The sequence below is a fragment of the Pyricularia oryzae genome, chromosome 1 (genome assembly GCF_000002495.2).
Source record: "Pyricularia oryzae 70-15 chromosome 1, whole genome shotgun sequence".
NCBI classification, from domain to species: domain Eukaryota; kingdom Fungi; phylum Ascomycota; class Sordariomycetes; order Magnaporthales; family Pyriculariaceae; genus Pyricularia; species Pyricularia oryzae.
In genome coordinates, this window is record NC_017844.1 from 6,430,333 (window position 1) to 6,448,191 (window position 17,859).

Below are 17,859 nucleotides of genomic sequence, written 5' to 3' on the forward strand. Positions count from 1 at the left end.
AAGAGTTCTAGGATACCAAGAGTTAGTCATCATACAGTAGCCCCCATCGGCAGAATCAAGATTTCAGCTGCTGACATATACTACAACATAGCCCTCCAATAGATCACTTCTCTCCTGCTCCTTCCAGCTGGGCCCCTCCCCGTCGTATTTGTCGCGTTGTCCGAGCTGCCGGGATTCCGGAGCCAATAGAGGGGCCAGTTAGGCGAGTGGGAGGTCGAATGGGCGCCCCTTTTCTTCCAGTTTTTTTTTTTTTTTTTTTTTTTTTTTTGCCCACCGCAATCGTCGCCAAGACCAAGACGTGTTAATGAACGGCCTTGTGCTTTTGTGCTTTTGAAGCAAAATGACCTCCCAAAATCAGGTAGGGTTGCCACCGGGGGTGTAGGGTTCCAGAGCCTGCAGCTGGGGGTGTACTGCGACTTTGCACAAGTCTCCGGGAATGAATATGATGGCGATGTGATCATCCAGCCCTGGCTCGCGAATCTGACCTAGCAGACATCTACGCAACTCCCAGCTAACTGAATGCTACCATCCTTTTCTCTTCTGGCGTTGCATGGGTAAAAAGGAAGGCTGATAAAACCTTCACTCCTCAAGTCTCGTACTGAGCATCTGTTCCGGAAGTCATGACGACAATCTTTCTCGTCCTTTGTGGATCGCTGTTCGTGACATATAAAGTCCAGACACCCTCCCTCAAGGATGCATCTTTCATCACCTGAATGGCTCATTTGGGATCTGACCACCATCTGGGCCATATCGGTACATCCTGCCGTCTCCTATCCTTGCTTGGCTCTCGTCAACACATATAGCAAAAGTCACTCTTTCTGCATCCCGCCACCCACACTCTTTGACATCACATCCCACTTTTCCCTTATCCTATACAGCCAATACGCTGGAACCCCAAACCTTTTATTGTGCAAACCCCAGAACAAGAGAGATTAAAGGAAAAAGAAAAAAAATATGACTCCTTCTGTACATTGTCCGTCCACGCCAGCTGTTGGTACACGGAGCTTCCCGCTCAGATCTCACGCCGCAACATCCCCTGTCGTATACCGGGCCACAAGCACTCCGCCAGACATGTGGCCAAAGAGCAGTGGTCAACATGGCTGCCACGTTCCAGCATGCAAGATTCGAAGGGACCCTCACGCCCGCGCTGCCGAACCCGCCATCCTAGCTGTCAACGGCACAGGCCCCTATCGCCATGTAGAGAGCTCATATAGTGAAGATGTTGAGACGATAAGGGAGAGGGAATATCCACAAATGAGCAATGGTAAATTTCGACAGTCTTTTTCTTTGTCTTCAAAGTTGCCCACGTCAGTATGGCCTCCTGAATGACCGGGTGCTAACCAAGGCACGCGAGCGCGCGGTTTCACGCCACAAACAGGCGTATACCTCGACCACAGCGGAACAACCATATACGCCCGGTCCCTCATAACCGCGTTCGCGGACAAGATGATGAGCAACCTGTACGGCAACCCACACTCGGCAAACGAGCCGGCCCGGCTATCCGGGGAGATGGTGGACGAGGTGCGCGAGCGGACGTTGCGGTTCCTGGGCGCGGACCCCAAGCACTTCGACCTCATCTTTGTGGCCAACGCCACGGCCGGCATCAAGCTGGTGGGCGACGCCTTCCGCGACCTCGGCGAGAAGACGTGGAGCGGCACATTTTGGTACGGATACCACAAGGACGCGCACACGAGCCTCGTCGGCGTGCGCGAGCTGGCCGGCGCCGAGGCCCGCTGTTTCATGAGCGACGCAGAGGTCGAGCGCTGGCTCGGCGGATCGGTGCCGTCCGATGATGGCTTTACGAATTGGCATCATCACCGGCCATATCAGGGAAGCGGCCGGAGGCGCACCGCCGGGGGTGGGTTGGGACTGTTCGCCTACCCGGGACAATCCAACATGACAGGCCGACGGCTGCCCTTGGCATGGCCTGGGATGCTGCGGCGGTCGCGGCCGCATGCCAACACGTACAGTCTGTTGGATGCAGCGGCGCTAGCTATGACGAGCTCCATGGCGGCCGTGTTTGCCGACCCAGATGCTGCACCCGACTTTACGGTCCTGTCGCTATACAAAATCTTTGGATTCCCAGATCTGGGAGCGCTAGTGGTGCGGCGCGACTCGGGTCACATACTGACCCTGCGCAAGTACTTTGGCGGAGGGACGGTGACCATGGTGTCCGCGGTCGGGGACGCCTGGCACAGGAGCAAAGGGCGCGAGGCTGTCGTGGACTTGCGGGCTAACGGCCAACATCAACATCAGCCCCAGCACGGCCGGTACCAGATCCACGACGGTCTTGAGGACGGCACGTTGCCGTTCCACAGCATCCTGGCGTTGGGAGAGGCGATCGACGTCCACGAGCGGTTATACGGAAACATGGAGAACATCTCGCGGCATACCTCCAGACTCGTGGCCAGCCTGTATGGTGGTCTGGCGGGGTTGCGACACGCCAACGGCGGGCCGGTGGTGCAAGTGTATGTCGAGGGTGCTGATGGCGCAAGGACGTTCGGCGACTCCGCAAGACAAGGAGCCACGGTGGCGTTCAACGTGCTTGAGGCGGATGGCTCCATTGTGCCATACTCCCAGGTTGAGGAGTTGGCGAATCGGAAAGGAATATACATCCGGTCTGGTGGTAAGTCCTGCGGTCATCCTTGGTCACCTTGGTACCCTGACTTGATGAGAGACTATGCTAATGCAGTATCTCAGGCATCTGCTGCCCTGGTGGCATGTTCACAGCCCTAGAGTACGAGCCCTGGGAGCTAGAGAGAGCCCTCTCTGCCGGACACCACTGCGGCTCTGGCAGTCATGACCTCATCAACCAGTTACCCACAGGGTAAGACATCTGTGCCTTTGATTTCCCCATGGATGGATCGAAAGAAAGCTGATTTGAGATCGATACACCTAGTGTCGTCCGCGCAAGCCTTGGTCCGATGAGCACCGTGCGTGACGTTGACATGTTTATTGAGTTTATGCGCGACACATTCGCTACACCACGGTGGCAGCAATCGCCAGAGCTGGAAGACATGCTGTTTCAACGCTAGCAGAGAAGAAGACGCCGCGTACAGAAAACATTAAAGACTGGCTGATTTCCTTCGGCTGATTGATATAAAATCGAGGATGTCGGCAAGTAGCAGCCGGTCTCTTATTTTCCTTTGTTCCTTTGGTTCTGGGTATTCTGTTGGCTACCAATATGGCATACGATTTACGGCGACACGATTTCGGGGACGGTATATGGAATTGTTGGAAACGATAAAGTGTCGGTGAAGAAGAGCCTCTGTTTTTTTCGTCGCGTTCTTTCCCTTCTCCGTACATATAGTGTAAGATGGGGCGCATACGCGTTGAGACCACCAGGTACATACAGTGTATAGCCTGCGAGTATCTGCAGTCAGGAAACTTGGCGCTGGCTGCAGATTGCACATGTTTCGCCTTGGTAGCTTTTGAAATCCCATCACACAGCAAGTCGCGAATAGCTCTGATCTCACGCCCATAGTCTCTGAATACCGGTAGCCCACCAAGCCTCACCAAGACCCATGTTGCCTTGCGGCTGTATGACGTGGCGGCATTCAGTTGTCGGGAGTCTCAGATAAAGTGTTGACTGAAGCCACACAGCCGAACTGTATCAGGGAAGATTTCGGAACGGTCACGCTTGTTGTCGAGGTTTCCCATATCCGCCAGGCCCGGCATCATTATAAAAGTGACCCTGAAAGCAAAGGGACAAGATGAGCAGAGGCTGAATCTTTGATCTGTCCAGAAGGACGTCAAGATGCTGGTGGATGATTGAGGATCAAAGCGCCGAAAGAGCGCATAGGATCCCAGATTAATGCGGTTGCTTCCGTCTTCAGTCCTTCTTCTCCCCAGCCTCACCCTGGCGGTCCTCCTTCTTGCCGTCCTCGGTGTCGATGCCAAGAGACTGCAGCTCCCTGATCAACTCGTTGATCTTGATAACCTTGGCAATCTGCTCGGGCAGCAAGCTACCGCCGCCTTCCTTCTTCTGCTCCAGCTCCTTTGCCTGCTTGAGTTTCTTCTTCAGATTTCTAATCTTCTTCTCCTTCTCAACCTCGGGATCCACAGCTTCTGCGACCGGCTTGGCGTCCCCATTGGCGGCACCAGCGGCAGGCTCCTCTGCCTTGCCCGCCTCCTCCTCGGCAGCTTTGGCCTTTTTCCTCGCCTCGCGCCTCTTTGCGTTCTTGAGGCTGGCGGCAGATGCGGCAGCCGAGGTCGTTGCGTCTTTGTTCTCGTCGTCCTTGAGCCCCTCGGCGCCGGGGATGCCGCCGCCCTTGCCTCGGTTGCGAAACGCCTCGGCGGTGCGGTTCTTGTACAGCTCCACGTCCTCGGGCGGGCGGTAGCCGGGGCGAATCTTGATGGCCTTGCGCGTGCTGCCGTCGGCGCGCGTCGACTCGGGGATGTGCCGCTGGCCGCTGTCGTCGGTCACGATTCCCGAGTTTGTGGTTTTGGCCGTGCTCGCCATGGCTGCGGCGGGATGTGGTTGTGTCGGTCCGACTGAGACTCAACTGTCTGTTTCTCTATTTGACGTGAAACAAATAAAAGCTGTGTTACAGCATTGGAATGCGGGAAGAAAATTTCTGGCAGCGCAAATTTGACAAGTTCAGTCGACTCCAAGCGCAAAGTTGCGAATGTCTCTGAGCATCGCTCGTGATTGAGTGCGGCAGGTAAGGACCAGGTCATAGTGGGGTACACTGTACGCGTGCATGCATGCCGGGATCTTTGGGTTAGGGTCCAGTACTGTTTTGTTCATCTCAGTAGGTAGTCAGCAACGCAGAGTGCAACCATCGATCCATATCTGCAATAGAAAATGCACTTGTACTGTGTGAGAATTGATTAAAATAAAAGACAATAGTCCCTGAAACTCAATTGCAAAATACTGCTTGTTAACTTTAGGATTTCAGATAAACTCAAGCAAGCAAATAACAAAAAGAAAACCAAAAAAGAAATGCATCAGCCGTGAATCGAACACGGGGCCCATCGAATGTATTCGTTGAATGGCAACGATGGATTTTACCACTAAACCACTGATGCTAGCAAGATAACTGGTTGTTGTATTCGATGCGAATCAATAGGATTATACACTATAACTACTTGTCTCGCTTGCTTAGCTGCTTCATCGGACGTCCTGGTATTTAGATTTCAAAGATTTGTCTTGTGAGAATGGAACAAAATTAGCGGGGTTTATTTGATCCAAAGTTTGATTAGGGAACCCAGGTACCAAATTCCATCCAGCTTTTGACGAAGCCTCTACACATTCTACACTCCCTCAACCGGACGCTAGGCGACCAAATTTGTCAGCACCGACACCCCGATGTTGGCCATTCAATCCCAAGGCTACCTAGATTCTACTCGGTTGTCCACTCTGCAGTGATGGGCTCATGGTTCTTGGAAATACGTTGCCCATCCACCTGCAGCTCAAAGCCGAGATCGGCAGGGCCGACTTTGACGGCAACGTCAAATCTGCACACACGAGACACGGCATCCTTCCTGATCTTGTACCAACGGCTACGCACCCGGGTCTCTATTACCTTGCCAGCCTCCTCCAGAATCGTCGTGTCGCCAACCAGGTCGCATATCTTCCTCACCCTCGATCCCACTGCCATGTGATTAGGCGGGATGCCGTCGCCGTCCCACATGACCACCTCGGCCGACCAGGTGACGGTGCAGTCGTTCCCTTTTCTCAGCTTGATTTGGAAACCGTGCTTTTTGTTTTCGCCGTTGGCATCGAGATGATCACCCTGCAGATAACGGTTGATGGAAAGTAAGTCTTTTTTTTTTGCTTTTTGATCATGGAGACCCGTTTGCCCAACCGTGCTCACCTTGGTAAAAAGCCACTTAATTTGGTTCTTGGCCCATTTCTTCTTGTCGATGATTTCGATATCGCTTTTTGGCAGTGTCAAGTGCTTGTGCTTGTCATATTCTTCCTGAACAACGATGCCGTACGAAGCTCGGGCTACAAAGTTCCTCAGCACTGGTATGCCTGCCATCGTTTGCTGATGGCCAAACAGCATACCGCGGACGACCACCAGCTGCGGGTCTTCGCTGTTGAGAATGACGGCATTCGAAGACTGAAGCTTTTCATGCCGGCGGCCTGCGAGAATGTGGCGCATCTGAGATCGGACGTACTCGGACTTGCCAAGCCCGCCTGAAAGAATGACATATTTCTTGTCGATTTTGATTCAGGATCAGCAAGAATCTGAGCGGTTGTATTTGTGCTTCAACTGATAACGGTAGACTTACAACGATTCGTCGGTCATGATTCTTTGTCAACTGATCAAGCTGACGAGTGACTCCAGTGGCGATTCTATCAATAGTAGGATCAAAAAGACCTGCCATGTCATGGCTATCAGATGCAAAGAGTTGGAACATCAGCGTCTTTTTCCCATTTGCAAGTCAAGGGGTTCGCCTTACTCTGAGAATTGCATGTTTCCGTTCCTGATTTGAAGCTCGGGAACATCGACGCTTCTGCCCACTTCGTCAACCCGCACAATATGTGGCTGCTGCCTGGCCGGACTCCCAAAGCCATGCTTGACTATCTTGAAGGCCCTGGAAGCCGAAAGTGCGGTCGAAAATCTCGGGGCTCGCCAGGGCAGTTCGGGTAGCGTTCCCCTTGCGTTGTCTATGCGCGACCGCACCAGGTTGGAGAAGGCTATGTCTACTCTGCTAGCGCCATGACCGACACCGCGGACTGGGAAGATGGCCCTCATCTGTGGAGACTCGGCATCGTTGGACGTGACTTCGGTCAGGGAAAAGTCGGTAGTGCCACCGCCGGCGTCGACACAGAGAAACAGGTCGCCCACGTCGAAGCCGATGGTCTTGTTCTTCAGCACATCGATTGCCGCCGCCTCGGACTCGGTCCTGTATATCTCGGCCGTGTGGTTGAAGCAGTTGGGACCAGCAAAACCAGCGTTGAAGTAGCACTGCTTGAAGTCGTGGGCAACCTTTGGGTTCTGCCATGTGGTCGGTATGCTAAAGAGGAAGTGGATTCTGAGTTCGTTCCACCCCGGACCTCGACCGTCATGGTGGTATTCCCGGTTGATGCCGTTCATGATGACTTGTTTGATGTGCTCGTACAGGCAGTGGAGGTAGTCGGTTACAATTCCGAGCGCTTCCGCCTGCGACTCGGGCAAGCGAAGCGTAATTCCTGCTGCTTTAAATATCTTTAGCTCCTTGGGGTCGACAAAGAGCTTGAAGAACTGCCAGGGTAGGTTGCCCGCCAGTCGATCTTGAGCGCATCCGAAGCCCCATGATAATACCCTTGTTTGATCGTCGGGATGGTAGAGGATCTGGCTCGGAACCTTGATTTCATCTTCGCCGAATGGCCAACTTTTGATTATCTGGATTGGTCCTCCTCCCTTGGGCCATTTGCAGCGCCGCCACCCGACCCCTGAAGGCAAGTCAACAATGCTGTTTCTACCCTTGTTGATCTAGAGGCTTGGGGTTGACTGTACCTGTGTAAGTTGTCCCAAAGTCCACCGCGACGACAATGTCGGGGACTCTGGAATCCATGTTTTGCAAGACTTTAGGCCGAAACCTGGATAGACAGAATGGTTTGGGGCTTTGCGGAAGGGCAAGCACTTGAAAGTAGAAAAAGGGGGCTGTGGGAAAGGCTGGTGTTCAGAAATGCCTTGACTGAACCGAATGGATGCGCCGGCTTTAAGGCAAGCGAGAGGCCAGAGGTGGAGGCAAAAAGAAGAAAAGTTGAAGCGAGAAAAAAATGCTGCAGTCGGAGGACTCGATCTAGATCCCCAGACCACTTTGGTGAGTGAGTCTAGAACATTGGGTTTATCGCTATATTCTTAAGCCAAAGTCGGTGAGAAACGGAGCTGAGAATCTAATATTCAGTATTTCGAACCAGGCCTGAGGGGCTGAGGGCGGCAGAGCTGCATTAGGGGCGAGAATACCAACAGCCGCAATGGCCTAAGTATGCTGCTTCCATGCTTGATCCGAAAAAGGGAGGGCTGAAAAAAGAGGGCCAGAAATAGGATCGAGGAGAGCCGTCACCTGCAGCATGTCACAGCCTCCATGCGGAGACTCTGGACAGGTACCAAGATTTCCAGTTAAAGCCTTTGTTGCTTTCTTGCCATCCCCCATACCCTCTTTGCTATTATCCCTTCTACTGCCCCGTTACAATTTCGTTTTCGTTGCAAGAGCTCAGAGTTGGCATTTTTTTTTTTTACTTTGGCTCGCTTTGCCGCTGTCATCAACACTCACTTTTTATCTCCCTGCCCGGCCTTGCCAGTCTTGAGATCTGGAATCAAGCCTGATATTTGTTTGAGAAACGCTTTCCAATATGCCTCGGACTGTTTTATGTGCGGCACGTATCCTGCCCAGAGCCGAACTGCCGTCACCTGGCCAGTCCTCACAGGGCCCGTCTACAGGGGCCGCGGCCGGGAGTCCACAAAACGGGACTTCACAACCCGGGATTCCACAACCCGGGAGTTCACCAAACGGGAGTACAACAACCACGACTTCACCAACCGGGAATGCCCAGACCACGGAGATCGCTCATCCTCCTCCTGGTGTGAATCTTGAAGGGGCCGTTGGAATTGCCATGGGCTGCCTGGTGGCAGGTATCCTAATCGGCCTGGCTGCAATGATCTTGTTCCACCGCCGCAGGACCTACGGCACCAGACGGCGGGCCCCAGAAGCACCCGTGGCTCGTCAACTGCCAGTCCAGGCGCAGACGCCCCAGAAGCTGCTTCCTTGGCACAAGGATATGTTTGAACTTGGCCCATTCCTCCTCGACTCGTCGTCCGACAAGGATATCGCAGGCATGCTGGACGAGGCAGGTCAGCTGATTGAGCAGCACGTCGAGAACAACTACCATGCGAAACCGGTATCGACTAGCCCCCACGAGCTGACAAAGGCCTTGCAAGGTCTGGGCGTGGAGGGTGTGGACGGCAAGGGATCGTCAGTGTCGGCGGCCACATTGACTTCGCTTGCACTCGAAAGCGGCACACGAAGGTTGGCGCTTAGACACCTTCTCTCACTCGTCATATTTTCTAGCATGGATCTGGATCGCATTCGTCGTCAGAAAATCCCCGGACACCCACCTTCGATACTACCGGCGCCAATGGTTGCATTCGTCCAAGCTCAGCCCGGGCCGGGTCTATACGAAAACCGAGAAGGTGCGTATTTGTTTCTTAGTTCTTTTCCCCGGCGCCCCCCACACTCATGTGTAGAGCTGCAGCCATGGGGTAAAGAAAAGCAAAAAAAAAGCAAAAAAGAGAGATAAGGCGCTTGTGTAACTAACACCTCAGCCCTCATGCAAGCCACCGCGCGTGCGGCTACCCAATGGCGGGTCTTGGCGGCATACCTCATGAACGGCAAGAGGTGCGACAGGACCGCGCTGGAGGCCGATCCAGAAGCCCTAAAAGCGCAGGCCGCAGCGCTAGCGCAGGCCCTCGATGCGGTCTTGGCCCCCTTTGCGAGGCCGGGGCAGGTGGAAAATCTCGTGGCGGTGATATTGGAATCGGCGCGGCTCGGGTACGTCTTGGTATCGCAGCCGAATGATTGGAGGTTTGAGCACAGCCGCAGCGGCGGTGGCAGCAGCAGCAGCAGCGGCGGCGGCAATGAAAATGGCAAAAAGGTGGATGCAGGGGGGTTGGAGTTGGTTGTATGCGCGGGCCTCAGTAGAGTGTCTTGTGGTGATCAGGGCAACTTGCGCCTGCGTCGTGTGAGGGTCCCAGTGGTTGAGAGGATTGAGGATTAGGCTTGGGCAGGGAGATGGGATCTGTGATTGCAGTGCTGGTGCTGGTGCTGCTGCTGCTGCTACTACTACTACTACTACTACTGCTACTACTGCTGTTACTCCTGCTACTGCTGTTACTACTGCTACCGCTGGCTTTGTTTTGTTTTGGATTGTTTTGCACTCGAACCTTTAGTTGTTTGCTCTGATTTCTTTACGTCTAGTCAATCCCATTCACTGCTGATCTGCTCCTGTAAACCAGCCAGGGACACCTGGTAGGTACCCAGCTGCTCATAATTGGTGTTTATCACGGAGTGATGATGGCCAACCTGGACACACGTAATCTAGATAGTTACATCTAGTTTTGTCTTGAATGGGCTCTAAAAATATCCACTAGCCCAACTGGGCACCCGTGATAAAGATGGCCCCCATGATCAGCCCCAGCCGTTGCACGACAGCATACATGTCATTGTTCAGCCCAGCAGCCAGGATTTCGGGCCACGCGAATCCAAGCCCTTCTGCGGTGAAGCGGCACAAGACTCGAGGCCAGTGGCGTGCGTATGCCTGGTACGTGGGCCTAGAAGCAGCTGACTCGAGCACGACCACATGCGATTCCTACAAGTAACCCCGTCGCCCTTACCTACCTGGGTAAGTAAAGATGGGCGGGGATGCCTAGTACGCTCGGTTCAATGTCGAGACTGCCTTTTTTGATCGCTTCTTGACGGGCTACTGACAGGTTACTGACGAACTACAGTTTCTCTACAAGTAAGCCTTGGATACTCCCTCCACCAAAGGGCTGCATTGCAATCTTGCTAGCAAAAACACTTTTTTTTTCTCTCTCTTGGTGCTGCCTCTAGATTTACACTCAGTTCGTCAAAAAAAAAAGAAAATGGATATACCACTGGATATTGCCAAGGGGGCTCTGGAGATCGTACTTTTTGCCATTGAGATCAAGGGAATCCCCGCAGAAGTCGAAGAGCACATGGGCCAGATGCGGCTCTTCAACAATGACATCAACCGACTGGTCAGCCTCAGGGACGCCAACAAGGACGAGCTGCCACCAGACCGCCAGCTTCACCACCAAGAAGTCATCAATGGTGCCCAAAAGGTCCTGCAAGAAGCCTGCACCATCCTGGCCAGGTGCGACCCCGACATTGTCGACCACGGCAGGATGTCGCTGATGTCGAGGTTATCCTGGAAGATTGACGTGTCGTCCGAGTTCAAGAGCATCCTGCCCAGGGTCGCTCAGTACGAGACCAGGGTCACCGGGGCGATACAGGAGATATCGTTCTTCAACTACCTCCATCCCGTTCGGAGCGAAGCCATGAGGACCCTTCGGGAATCGGAACAGATGGAGAGGGAGGCCATCGCAAAGGAGGACGACATTGGCGCACTCCTGAGGTCGAGGACAGGCAGCTTCTACAACCCGCCTCTGCCACCAAAACGCAAACCCCTCGAGGACAAGGACAAGCGAAACAGTCTCGGACGGCGCGGGGAGCAGCCCCAGTCCTTGCCGAGTGCAGACCCGGCCACCCCCAGACTGGGCGGTCGCCGCTCTCAGTTCTTCAAGAAGAGCCCCAAACCCATAGCGACGGATGCAGGTTCTCAGCCAAAACCACGGCCCATGTCGTCCATGCCTCTTGCGGCCGTCGGCATCCCAGAAGAGGAAGACGCGGTCTCGGTGGCTCCCTCGGAAAAGAAAGGCACCTGGTGGCGCAAGTCGTCGTCCTTGTCCAGGTCGAGCTCCGACGCAAGCTCCCAGTCCCGCAACCAGCCCCAGGTCCTGTCGCATCCAACCTCCCCCACCGACGACAACACCCCGTGGCAAGAGAAGCAGCAGTCGCCACAGCAGTCTCCAAGGCCAGACCTCCGACATCGAATGTCCATGCTCAGCTTCAAGCGCAGCTCCCTCCCCAGCTTCCCGGACCCAGCCGCATCGCCGGCCACGGCCGTGTCGTCGCTGTCGAGAACGTCGTCGGGCCGGACCACGGCCACACACGCTTCCCAGTGCAACTGCGGCGCACGATCTCCCACGTCCCCCACGTCTTCGTACCTGTTTACGTCGCCGCCCACGTCGTGCGCTTCTACGCCGAACATCCCCCAAGCGGACCTCGCAGGTCCCACCTGGTCCGTCTACAGCGGCGGCGGCGGCGACTCTTATACCCCCAAATCCACGTACTTTGGGCTGCCGTCGCGGCCGCAGCGACCTGTGTTTGTGTCGCTGGAAGATCGAATGAGAAATGGCGACTACCAGACGGTGGCAGAGGATGATGAAGAAGAATACGCCGAGCTGGGCGAGCTGGTTGAGCTGGCCGAACTGCCGTAGCTGGTCAAAAAGGTCTGGTCTTGGGCTGTGATGACGTTGGATTATTTGACTGAATTTTGGCGAGGTTTGGCAGAGGGCGAGGTAATCAGGGGCCTGCAATTTCTTGTTCACTTGTCGCAATCGTTGTCATATCCTGATACGTTGGTAACCGTGCTTTCCCAGATACTCCCTAAATTACCCATTTATTCTTCCCCTTTTGTGGTGTACATGGCATTGTCGGCTGGGGAGGGCAAAAAGAAAGACAAAAAGTTCAAAATTAGGGACGAGATTTGGATAAAACCCGTCGCATGGTCCCGGATCAGAGCTGCAGCATCTGTCCTCAGAAAACTCCATCGAGAAAGTCGACCGCAACGGCCCTTTCAATCAGAGGATCCATGGCCCTGATCAAGTCCTGGTGGGCTGGATCTTTGTGGGTATAATAGTCCCTATCCTCCGCCGAGGCAAACTCGACCACAAAGGCATGCGTCAGGCCTTCCTGCAAATCAGGATTGCTGTTGTTAGTTGGGCTCTCCTGTCAATTGCAAAGCGGAGTAGGATGACTTCTAACCTGACAATCCTCCTCGGAGTTATCCCTGCCAGCCTTCAACGACAGAATATATGGTGCCTGGCTCGTGGGGTGGATACACTTGTCCTTGAGGGTGATGAACTGCTTGCAGGCCTGAGTAGTTTGGGATTCCGAGTTAGTATTCTAGTTCTAGAAATCTTTGACCCTTTGAGCAGATACGCATACATCTTTGACCTGGTCATCGGAAGCAGATGACTTGAACGTGAACAAGACAGTGTGAACTTGCGTCATGGTGAATACACAGCCTTAGACCTATTTGGATGGCAAACTAACAATCTCAGAAGCCAGACTAGAACTATTCTAGACTAGAACACTGCATCTTTGATGGCGTGGATTGGGGCGGGAGGTTATTATAAGTCGTGGTACATTTTAGGTTTGGCAGGGGTTCCAGCGCCACGCCCACTTACCCCGCGATCCCTGACTCGGGACGGGCCACAGCGGTTCGTGGGTCCACATTCAGGCCCTGTTTGAGGAAGTGGGACAAACCGGTGGGCCTGGCTACAGCAATGCAACAGTGCAATCAAGCAGACTTTCACTCCTGTGGGTGCGTGGGTTGCTTCTTGTTGTCTCACCAAGCAGGCCGACAACCAACTTGCATAACCTCTTGCTTCTGTGGGGCAAAGTCATGTTGAAGACGGTTGTTGGCAGGGAATATTAGTGCAATCAAGGCGGGGAGCCGGTTCCCGTCGGCGACGATGATTATGGGCGCTATGATATGATGCACCTGGACTGCTTGTGAATAAAGACCAAGTTCGAATAGAAACTCGGTAAAAAAAAAGCAGTGCGTCCCGACGTTGGTCGCATCAAGGGACAATGGTCATGATTTCTCCTGTCGCTGATTACCAAGACAGACGAGTCACCATTGCGGGCTTGGTGTTGTATCGAGATTGACTTGTTATTCTCAGAGTGAATGACCTGTAGAGATTTGCCAAGATGCACGACAACATAAGAAGGAAGCGAAAGAGCGAAAGAGAGAATGCAGTTCCAACAAAGCGACAGCCCATGATCCCCATAATCCCGGGACTGAAAATTCACCACACTTTCCACAGGACAGCTCTTTACCCAAAGGCTTAATTCAGCAAGAGAAACACTCCTATCAACCCTTCACGACCCTCCCCCTGAGAGAGTTGCCCAGCTGGGTCAGCTGGCCGCGGCTGAGACCAGTGTACTGCAGGCAGGCCGAGCCGCAGACGAGCGGGTAGGGGGGCGCAACGCCGCATCCGCCACCGAGGACGGTCGAGAGGACCATGCAGGTGGCCGGGACGTTGTCGAAGCGGGCGACTGCGAGCCGAGGCAACTTAAGCACATGGCACTGAGACGACAACAAAAAGGGGTTGGGTACGTACCACCAGCAGCCGGCAGCGAAGTGCGGACCGTGACGCGGCGCACGTCGGCGCTGCACATGTCAAAGTTGTACTGCGGGACGCCGCAGGGCCCCGTGTTGGCGGCCGCCGCGAGCAGGCCCTCGCTCTCGGCCCGCATCATGACCGTCTCGTTGAGCGCCGGGATCACGGACGCCGCCAGGTCCTCGACCTTGTAGCTGTTGTCCGTGGGAAGGTCGGCCATCCGGCAGCTGCCGTTGACGACGAAGCACTCGTACAGCTCGCCCGTGATCCTGATGGCGAGGCCGAGGCCGCCGAGGATACCGGGGAGGGCGAACATGGGCATTTTGGGTGAGTAGGGGTTTTTTGGAGTGTGGGAGATGTCGGTTGTGGGAAGGGAACGAATGTGTTGTGGTGGATGGATTCGAGAACAAGTCAGTCATCTGTCCGTCCAGAGTCTGGTATTTATACAAATATCCAGGCTCGCAATTCCCATACCGTGATGAGGCACCAGCAGCACTTGAGCAAGTCAGCCTGGTCCCCCATGACACTATTCCAGCTATCCCCATGCCCATGTGCTCATGCGCGACTTGGGTGTAAGACGACGATGGCACCTTTGACATCCTTTGGACAATACTGCATCGTGAAAATGCGTCCAAGGCAGAGTGCAATTTCCGAAAGAATGACAATGGTGCTACTTTTGGTCAGAAGCTGAAGACAAAGAACAAAAAGGGCCTAAAGCAGGCCTGGTGCTTGAGGCCTAGATCTTATGGCTTGGCGAGTTTGGGCCTTTAAGCGAGCGGCACGGCCGTGATATCTAGAAAGGTTGCCTATGTTGAGTCGAGTGTAAGACTATAATGCCAAAAAGTCCCTTTGAGTGGATAAAAGCATGGTACTTTTTGCTTTCATACCTTTAATACTCAATGGCCCGTGGGATGCCATGGTTGTCATATCTTCACTCACCACCCAAAAAGTCCACAATGTCACAGCTGCCACCACTAGCTACCTCTTCCCTTTTGGCAGTCTCCTCAGATCATCATGTGGCTTCCCCATTTCGCAAAGCCAGTCGGCTGGCTCTCGCTATCCTTGCTCCTGTTTTTCCTCGGTCTGCGACACAGAGCAGGACCGCCAAGATTTTCTCTCGCCATCCTCCATCTCCTCACCGTCGCTTGCGGACTAGCCAGCACTAGCGTCCAAGTCGCCAGCATGCGTCACTGTGCCGCCCTGATCATCATCGGAGCAGCGATGCACACCAGCTCCATCTTGTTCCAGAGCGTACACATATCGACTGCCGACCTTTGCTTTTCTCAGCAGTTGAAAGCCACCATGTCAATCGCCCGCAATGTCCGGAGACTCGACAAGCTTCACAAACACAAAGCAGTCACGGCTACGCACCCTCTAGGCCTCGAATCCCGCTTACTGTTCGGCCTGGATCGTTTAGCAAGGGCACTATCGCTCTTGGCCATGAACCTCATAGTCTCCGAGCTGGTCATCACCCGCACCCTAGGCCCCCTCCCCCTGGGCGTCTACAGCTTCGCCCCGGTCAAGCAGGTGCTCCTCCCCGGCACGCGCTGGGGCCCATACAACACGCGCGCCGACCTCGTCCTCCGCGCCGTGACCTGCACGCACTGGATGTGGAGCACCTACTGGCCGCTGGCAGCCGCCTACCACGCATGCGCCGCGCTCTTCGTGTCGGCGCTGGGCTGGGACGCGGCTGAGGACTGGTGCACGGCGCCCGTGTTTGGATCGCCCTGGGAGGCCTACACGCTGCGGCGCTTCTGGGGCGTCTTTTGGCACAAGCTGCTGCTGGCACCGTTTACCGCCTACACGCTGCGCGCGCTGCCCAGGGAGCTCCGGGCGCTGTGGATCTTTGTCCTGTCGGCGGCGTGCCACGCGCTCGCAAACTGGGTCCTGTACAGGAGGGCTTGCGTGGCGTCGGAGCTGCGGTTTTTCGTGTCCAACTGGGCGGTCTGCCTGCTCGAGACGAAGCTGGGCTTGGATGGTGGGAAACCTGCATCCAGGGGGGACTGTGATGGTGGTGGTGATGAGGATGAAGGATCTGGCGTCGTTATCGCTTCGTGGGGTAGGCGGGTGGCAGGCCTTGGATTTGTCTGGGCGTTTTTCTTTTGCGTCGTCCCTGCTTGGCAGTACCCTGTCGTATTGGCCAATCTCTGACTTGTCCAGTTGTTTCCGTCTATTACTTTCCCCAGATCTGCAAAGTATGGTTTTGCGGCTGAGGTTTAGAGCTGTGGGTCCCGATCAGAACACTACCCAAACCAGCTTGGTTATTCTCAAGGTGACTGTACAACAGACCAAGTTTCGTTCGGGCCCTATACCGCTAAGGCACTTTTTCTACCTGCAGGGTACTTTTAGCCAGGGGTCTGTTATGTTGCCCACTTTAAAGTAGACAGCCTCACAAGCAAGAAAGATTATGTAGGCACTTCGCTGAGATATTCATGCAAAGGTCGTCAAGGCCTTGGTGCTTGGCGCTGCTTACCTGCTTACCTGCATATGGAAATATGGTTCCATCAACACAGCCCCTCAACCCCACAGGGTCATGTGGTTTGATGAGGCATGTTTACTTGTTGTCTTTTTGTTTTGACGCTGCCAAAATGACGAGAGAAGCTGTTTGGGATTCTGTCCGCCATGTGCGTGTTCAGCGTTTTTTTCTTTCTCTCTTTCCAGGGTATGCAATGAGTTGAACTGCCTAGGTAGCTTGCAGAAACTAGCCCATTGCAAAGAGGGAAATCCTCAACGACAAGATGCCAGAAGCTAGCAGCTCAGCCGAGCAATCAGGGTCCAAGCCCCTACCCGATCAAGAGGTAGAACCCCAAGAACCAGTGCCTTCACCAGACACCCAAGAGCCAACCGAAGCAGCCCTCCCACCATACGAACAAGTCCCTCCACCGGGCCAGGAGATACTAGCCCCGACGACGCTCGTCCTCGCCGGCCAGGCAATCCACGCCCTGACCACCGACTCCCCTGCGCTCTACCACCTCAGCTTGGGCATCTCGGAACTGTCCGCCATCACGAGCGAGGTGGAACTTTCGCGCGTCGACACCAAGGGCCGGGACCGGCCGATCTACGAGCTGCGGCACCTGAAAGCCCCCGCGGGCGGCATGTACCCCATGCCGTCCGAGTCGCCGCAGTACCACATCCAGCGGGCCAACAAACGCGTCTCGGGTCCCGCGGCGGTGGGGCTGAAGAAGACGCGGTCGCTGCTGTCGCGCAAGATCACCGGCCTGAGCGCGGTGCCGGTCGACCCGTCCGGCAAGGCGAGCAAGTTTGGGATACCGACGTTTGTCAAGAACGCCGCGCCTGTTCTGACCACCGACGGGAGGGAGTGGAAGGACGCGCAGAACAAGACCATCGCTCTTGTGCATGATGACAGAGACGACAAGCAGCACAGCCTAATTGTGACCGAGGCCATGCCGCGGTCCCAGTTCGATATGCTGGTGGCTTTGTGGTGCTGCCATATCTGGGAGTTTGGGGTGGCCCACGCCGACAAGGTTCATGAAGGTGTCAATGGATGTAAGTTTGAGTTTGCCCTGTCGTCTCTTGATTGGTGAACCCGTTGCTGACTGTAGGTGCAAAATCAGTGAAGAGAAAGTTGAGGCAGAGTAGAGAGTTTGGGATGATGTATAGCGCGGCACCTTGTAAGTCTCCATTGCTCAAGGTTGGGCAATCACCTCTTGCCTTCTTTTCGTATTGACTTTGGCTGACATTCCATCTGCAGTGGGCATGATTGGGACATCGTCCAAGTTTTCCAAATGATGTTGTCAAGAAACCCAAGCTTGAAAATCCTCTAGGGTATTGAGGCTGATGAACGGCCTCTCATCCTGGTGGGCCATATAGCAAGCGGACAAGAGGGCTTCTAACTAACCTGTGTTCGAATACCACTACCTAATCTTTACCAGCTGCTCATATGCAGACGCCGAGTGATTGTAACTGTCGC

General features: G+C 54.5%; 9 protein-coding genes and 1 non-coding gene across 10 annotated transcripts; 5 read left to right on the forward strand and 5 right to left on the reverse strand.

Moving 5' to 3' along the window:
* Nucleotides 1–1,070: 1,070 nt before the first annotated feature.
* Nucleotides 1,071–3,053, forward strand: MGG_05759 (molybdenum cofactor sulfurase; the record flags this gene model as incomplete). Its single annotated transcript, XM_003710636.1, has 4 exons — nt 1,071–1,264; nt 1,379–2,626; nt 2,701–2,827; nt 2,900–3,053. Coding segments are annotated over 4 exons (1,705 nt in total), but the record flags the coding sequence as incomplete, so codon positions are not given.
* Nucleotides 3,054–3,680: 627 nt separating this feature from the next.
* On the reverse strand, nt 3,681–4,462 carry MGG_05760 (uncharacterized protein; the record flags this gene model as incomplete). The annotated part of the gene is made up of 2 exons (XM_003710637.1): nt 3,681–3,694; nt 3,859–4,462. 2 exons carry the CDS (start codon nt 4,460–4,462, stop codon nt 3,681–3,683), a joined length of 618 nt encoding a protein of 205 aa, XP_003710685.1.
* Nucleotides 4,463–4,946: 484 nt separating this feature from the next.
* MGG_20094 lies at nt 4,947–5,031 on the reverse strand. Its single transcript has one exon. It is a non-coding gene; the product is annotated as a tRNA-Gly (tRNA).
* A 144-nt stretch (nt 5,032–5,175) lies between these two features.
* On the reverse strand, nt 5,176–7,551 carry MGG_05761 (uncharacterized protein). Its single transcript, XM_003710638.1, has 5 exons — nt 7,452–7,551; nt 6,412–7,387; nt 6,241–6,343; nt 5,820–6,164; nt 5,176–5,738 (listed from the first exon to the last, which is right to left on the reverse strand). Exons 1-5 carry the CDS (start codon nt 7,507–7,509, stop codon nt 5,346–5,348), a joined length of 1,875 nt encoding a protein of 624 aa, XP_003710686.1. The 5' UTR covers nt 7,510–7,551; the 3' UTR covers nt 5,176–5,345.
* MGG_13178 (uncharacterized protein) lies at nt 5,212–10,026 on the forward strand. Its single transcript, XM_003710639.1, has 4 exons — nt 5,212–5,761; nt 5,832–7,761; nt 7,859–9,131; nt 9,276–10,026. The coding sequence occupies exons 3-4, from the start codon at nt 8,294–8,296 to the stop codon at nt 9,713–9,715; spliced, it is 1,278 nt and encodes a 425-aa protein (XP_003710687.1). The 5' UTR covers nt 5,212–5,761; nt 5,832–7,761; nt 7,859–8,293; the 3' UTR covers nt 9,716–10,026.
* Nucleotides 10,027–10,580: 554 nt separating this feature from the next.
* MGG_13179 (uncharacterized protein) lies at nt 10,581–12,017 on the forward strand (the record flags this gene model as incomplete). Its single annotated transcript, XM_003710640.1, has 1 exon — nt 10,581–12,017. One exon carries the CDS (start codon nt 10,581–10,583, stop codon nt 12,015–12,017), a length of 1,437 nt encoding a protein of 478 aa, XP_003710688.1.
* Nucleotides 12,018–12,148: 131 nt separating this feature from the next.
* Nucleotides 12,149–12,942, reverse strand: MGG_05763 (stress responsive A/B barrel domain-containing protein). Its single transcript, XM_003710641.1, has 3 exons — nt 12,748–12,942; nt 12,565–12,675; nt 12,149–12,492 (listed from the first exon to the last, which is right to left on the reverse strand). Exons 1-3 carry the CDS (start codon nt 12,811–12,813, stop codon nt 12,337–12,339), a joined length of 333 nt encoding a protein of 110 aa, XP_003710689.1. The 5' UTR covers nt 12,814–12,942; the 3' UTR covers nt 12,149–12,336.
* A 736-nt stretch (nt 12,943–13,678) lies between these two features.
* Nucleotides 13,679–14,250, reverse strand: MGG_05764 (uncharacterized protein; the record flags this gene model as incomplete). Its single annotated transcript, XM_003710642.1, has 2 exons — nt 13,679–13,863; nt 13,929–14,250. The coding sequence occupies 2 exons, from the start codon at nt 14,248–14,250 to the stop codon at nt 13,679–13,681; spliced, it is 507 nt and encodes a 168-aa protein (XP_003710690.1).
* Nucleotides 14,251–15,110: 860 nt separating this feature from the next.
* On the forward strand, nt 15,111–16,079 carry MGG_05765 (uncharacterized protein; the record flags this gene model as incomplete). The annotated part of the gene is made up of 1 exon (XM_003710643.1): nt 15,111–16,079. One exon carries the CDS (start codon nt 15,111–15,113, stop codon nt 16,077–16,079), a length of 969 nt encoding a protein of 322 aa, XP_003710691.1.
* A 587-nt stretch (nt 16,080–16,666) lies between these two features.
* Nucleotides 16,667–17,678, forward strand: MGG_05766 (uncharacterized protein; the record flags this gene model as incomplete). The annotated part of the gene is made up of 3 exons (XM_003710644.1): nt 16,667–17,435; nt 17,504–17,560; nt 17,641–17,678. 3 exons carry the CDS (start codon nt 16,667–16,669, stop codon nt 17,676–17,678), a joined length of 864 nt encoding a protein of 287 aa, XP_003710692.1.
* Between the last annotated feature and the right edge of the window lie 181 nt (nt 17,679–17,859).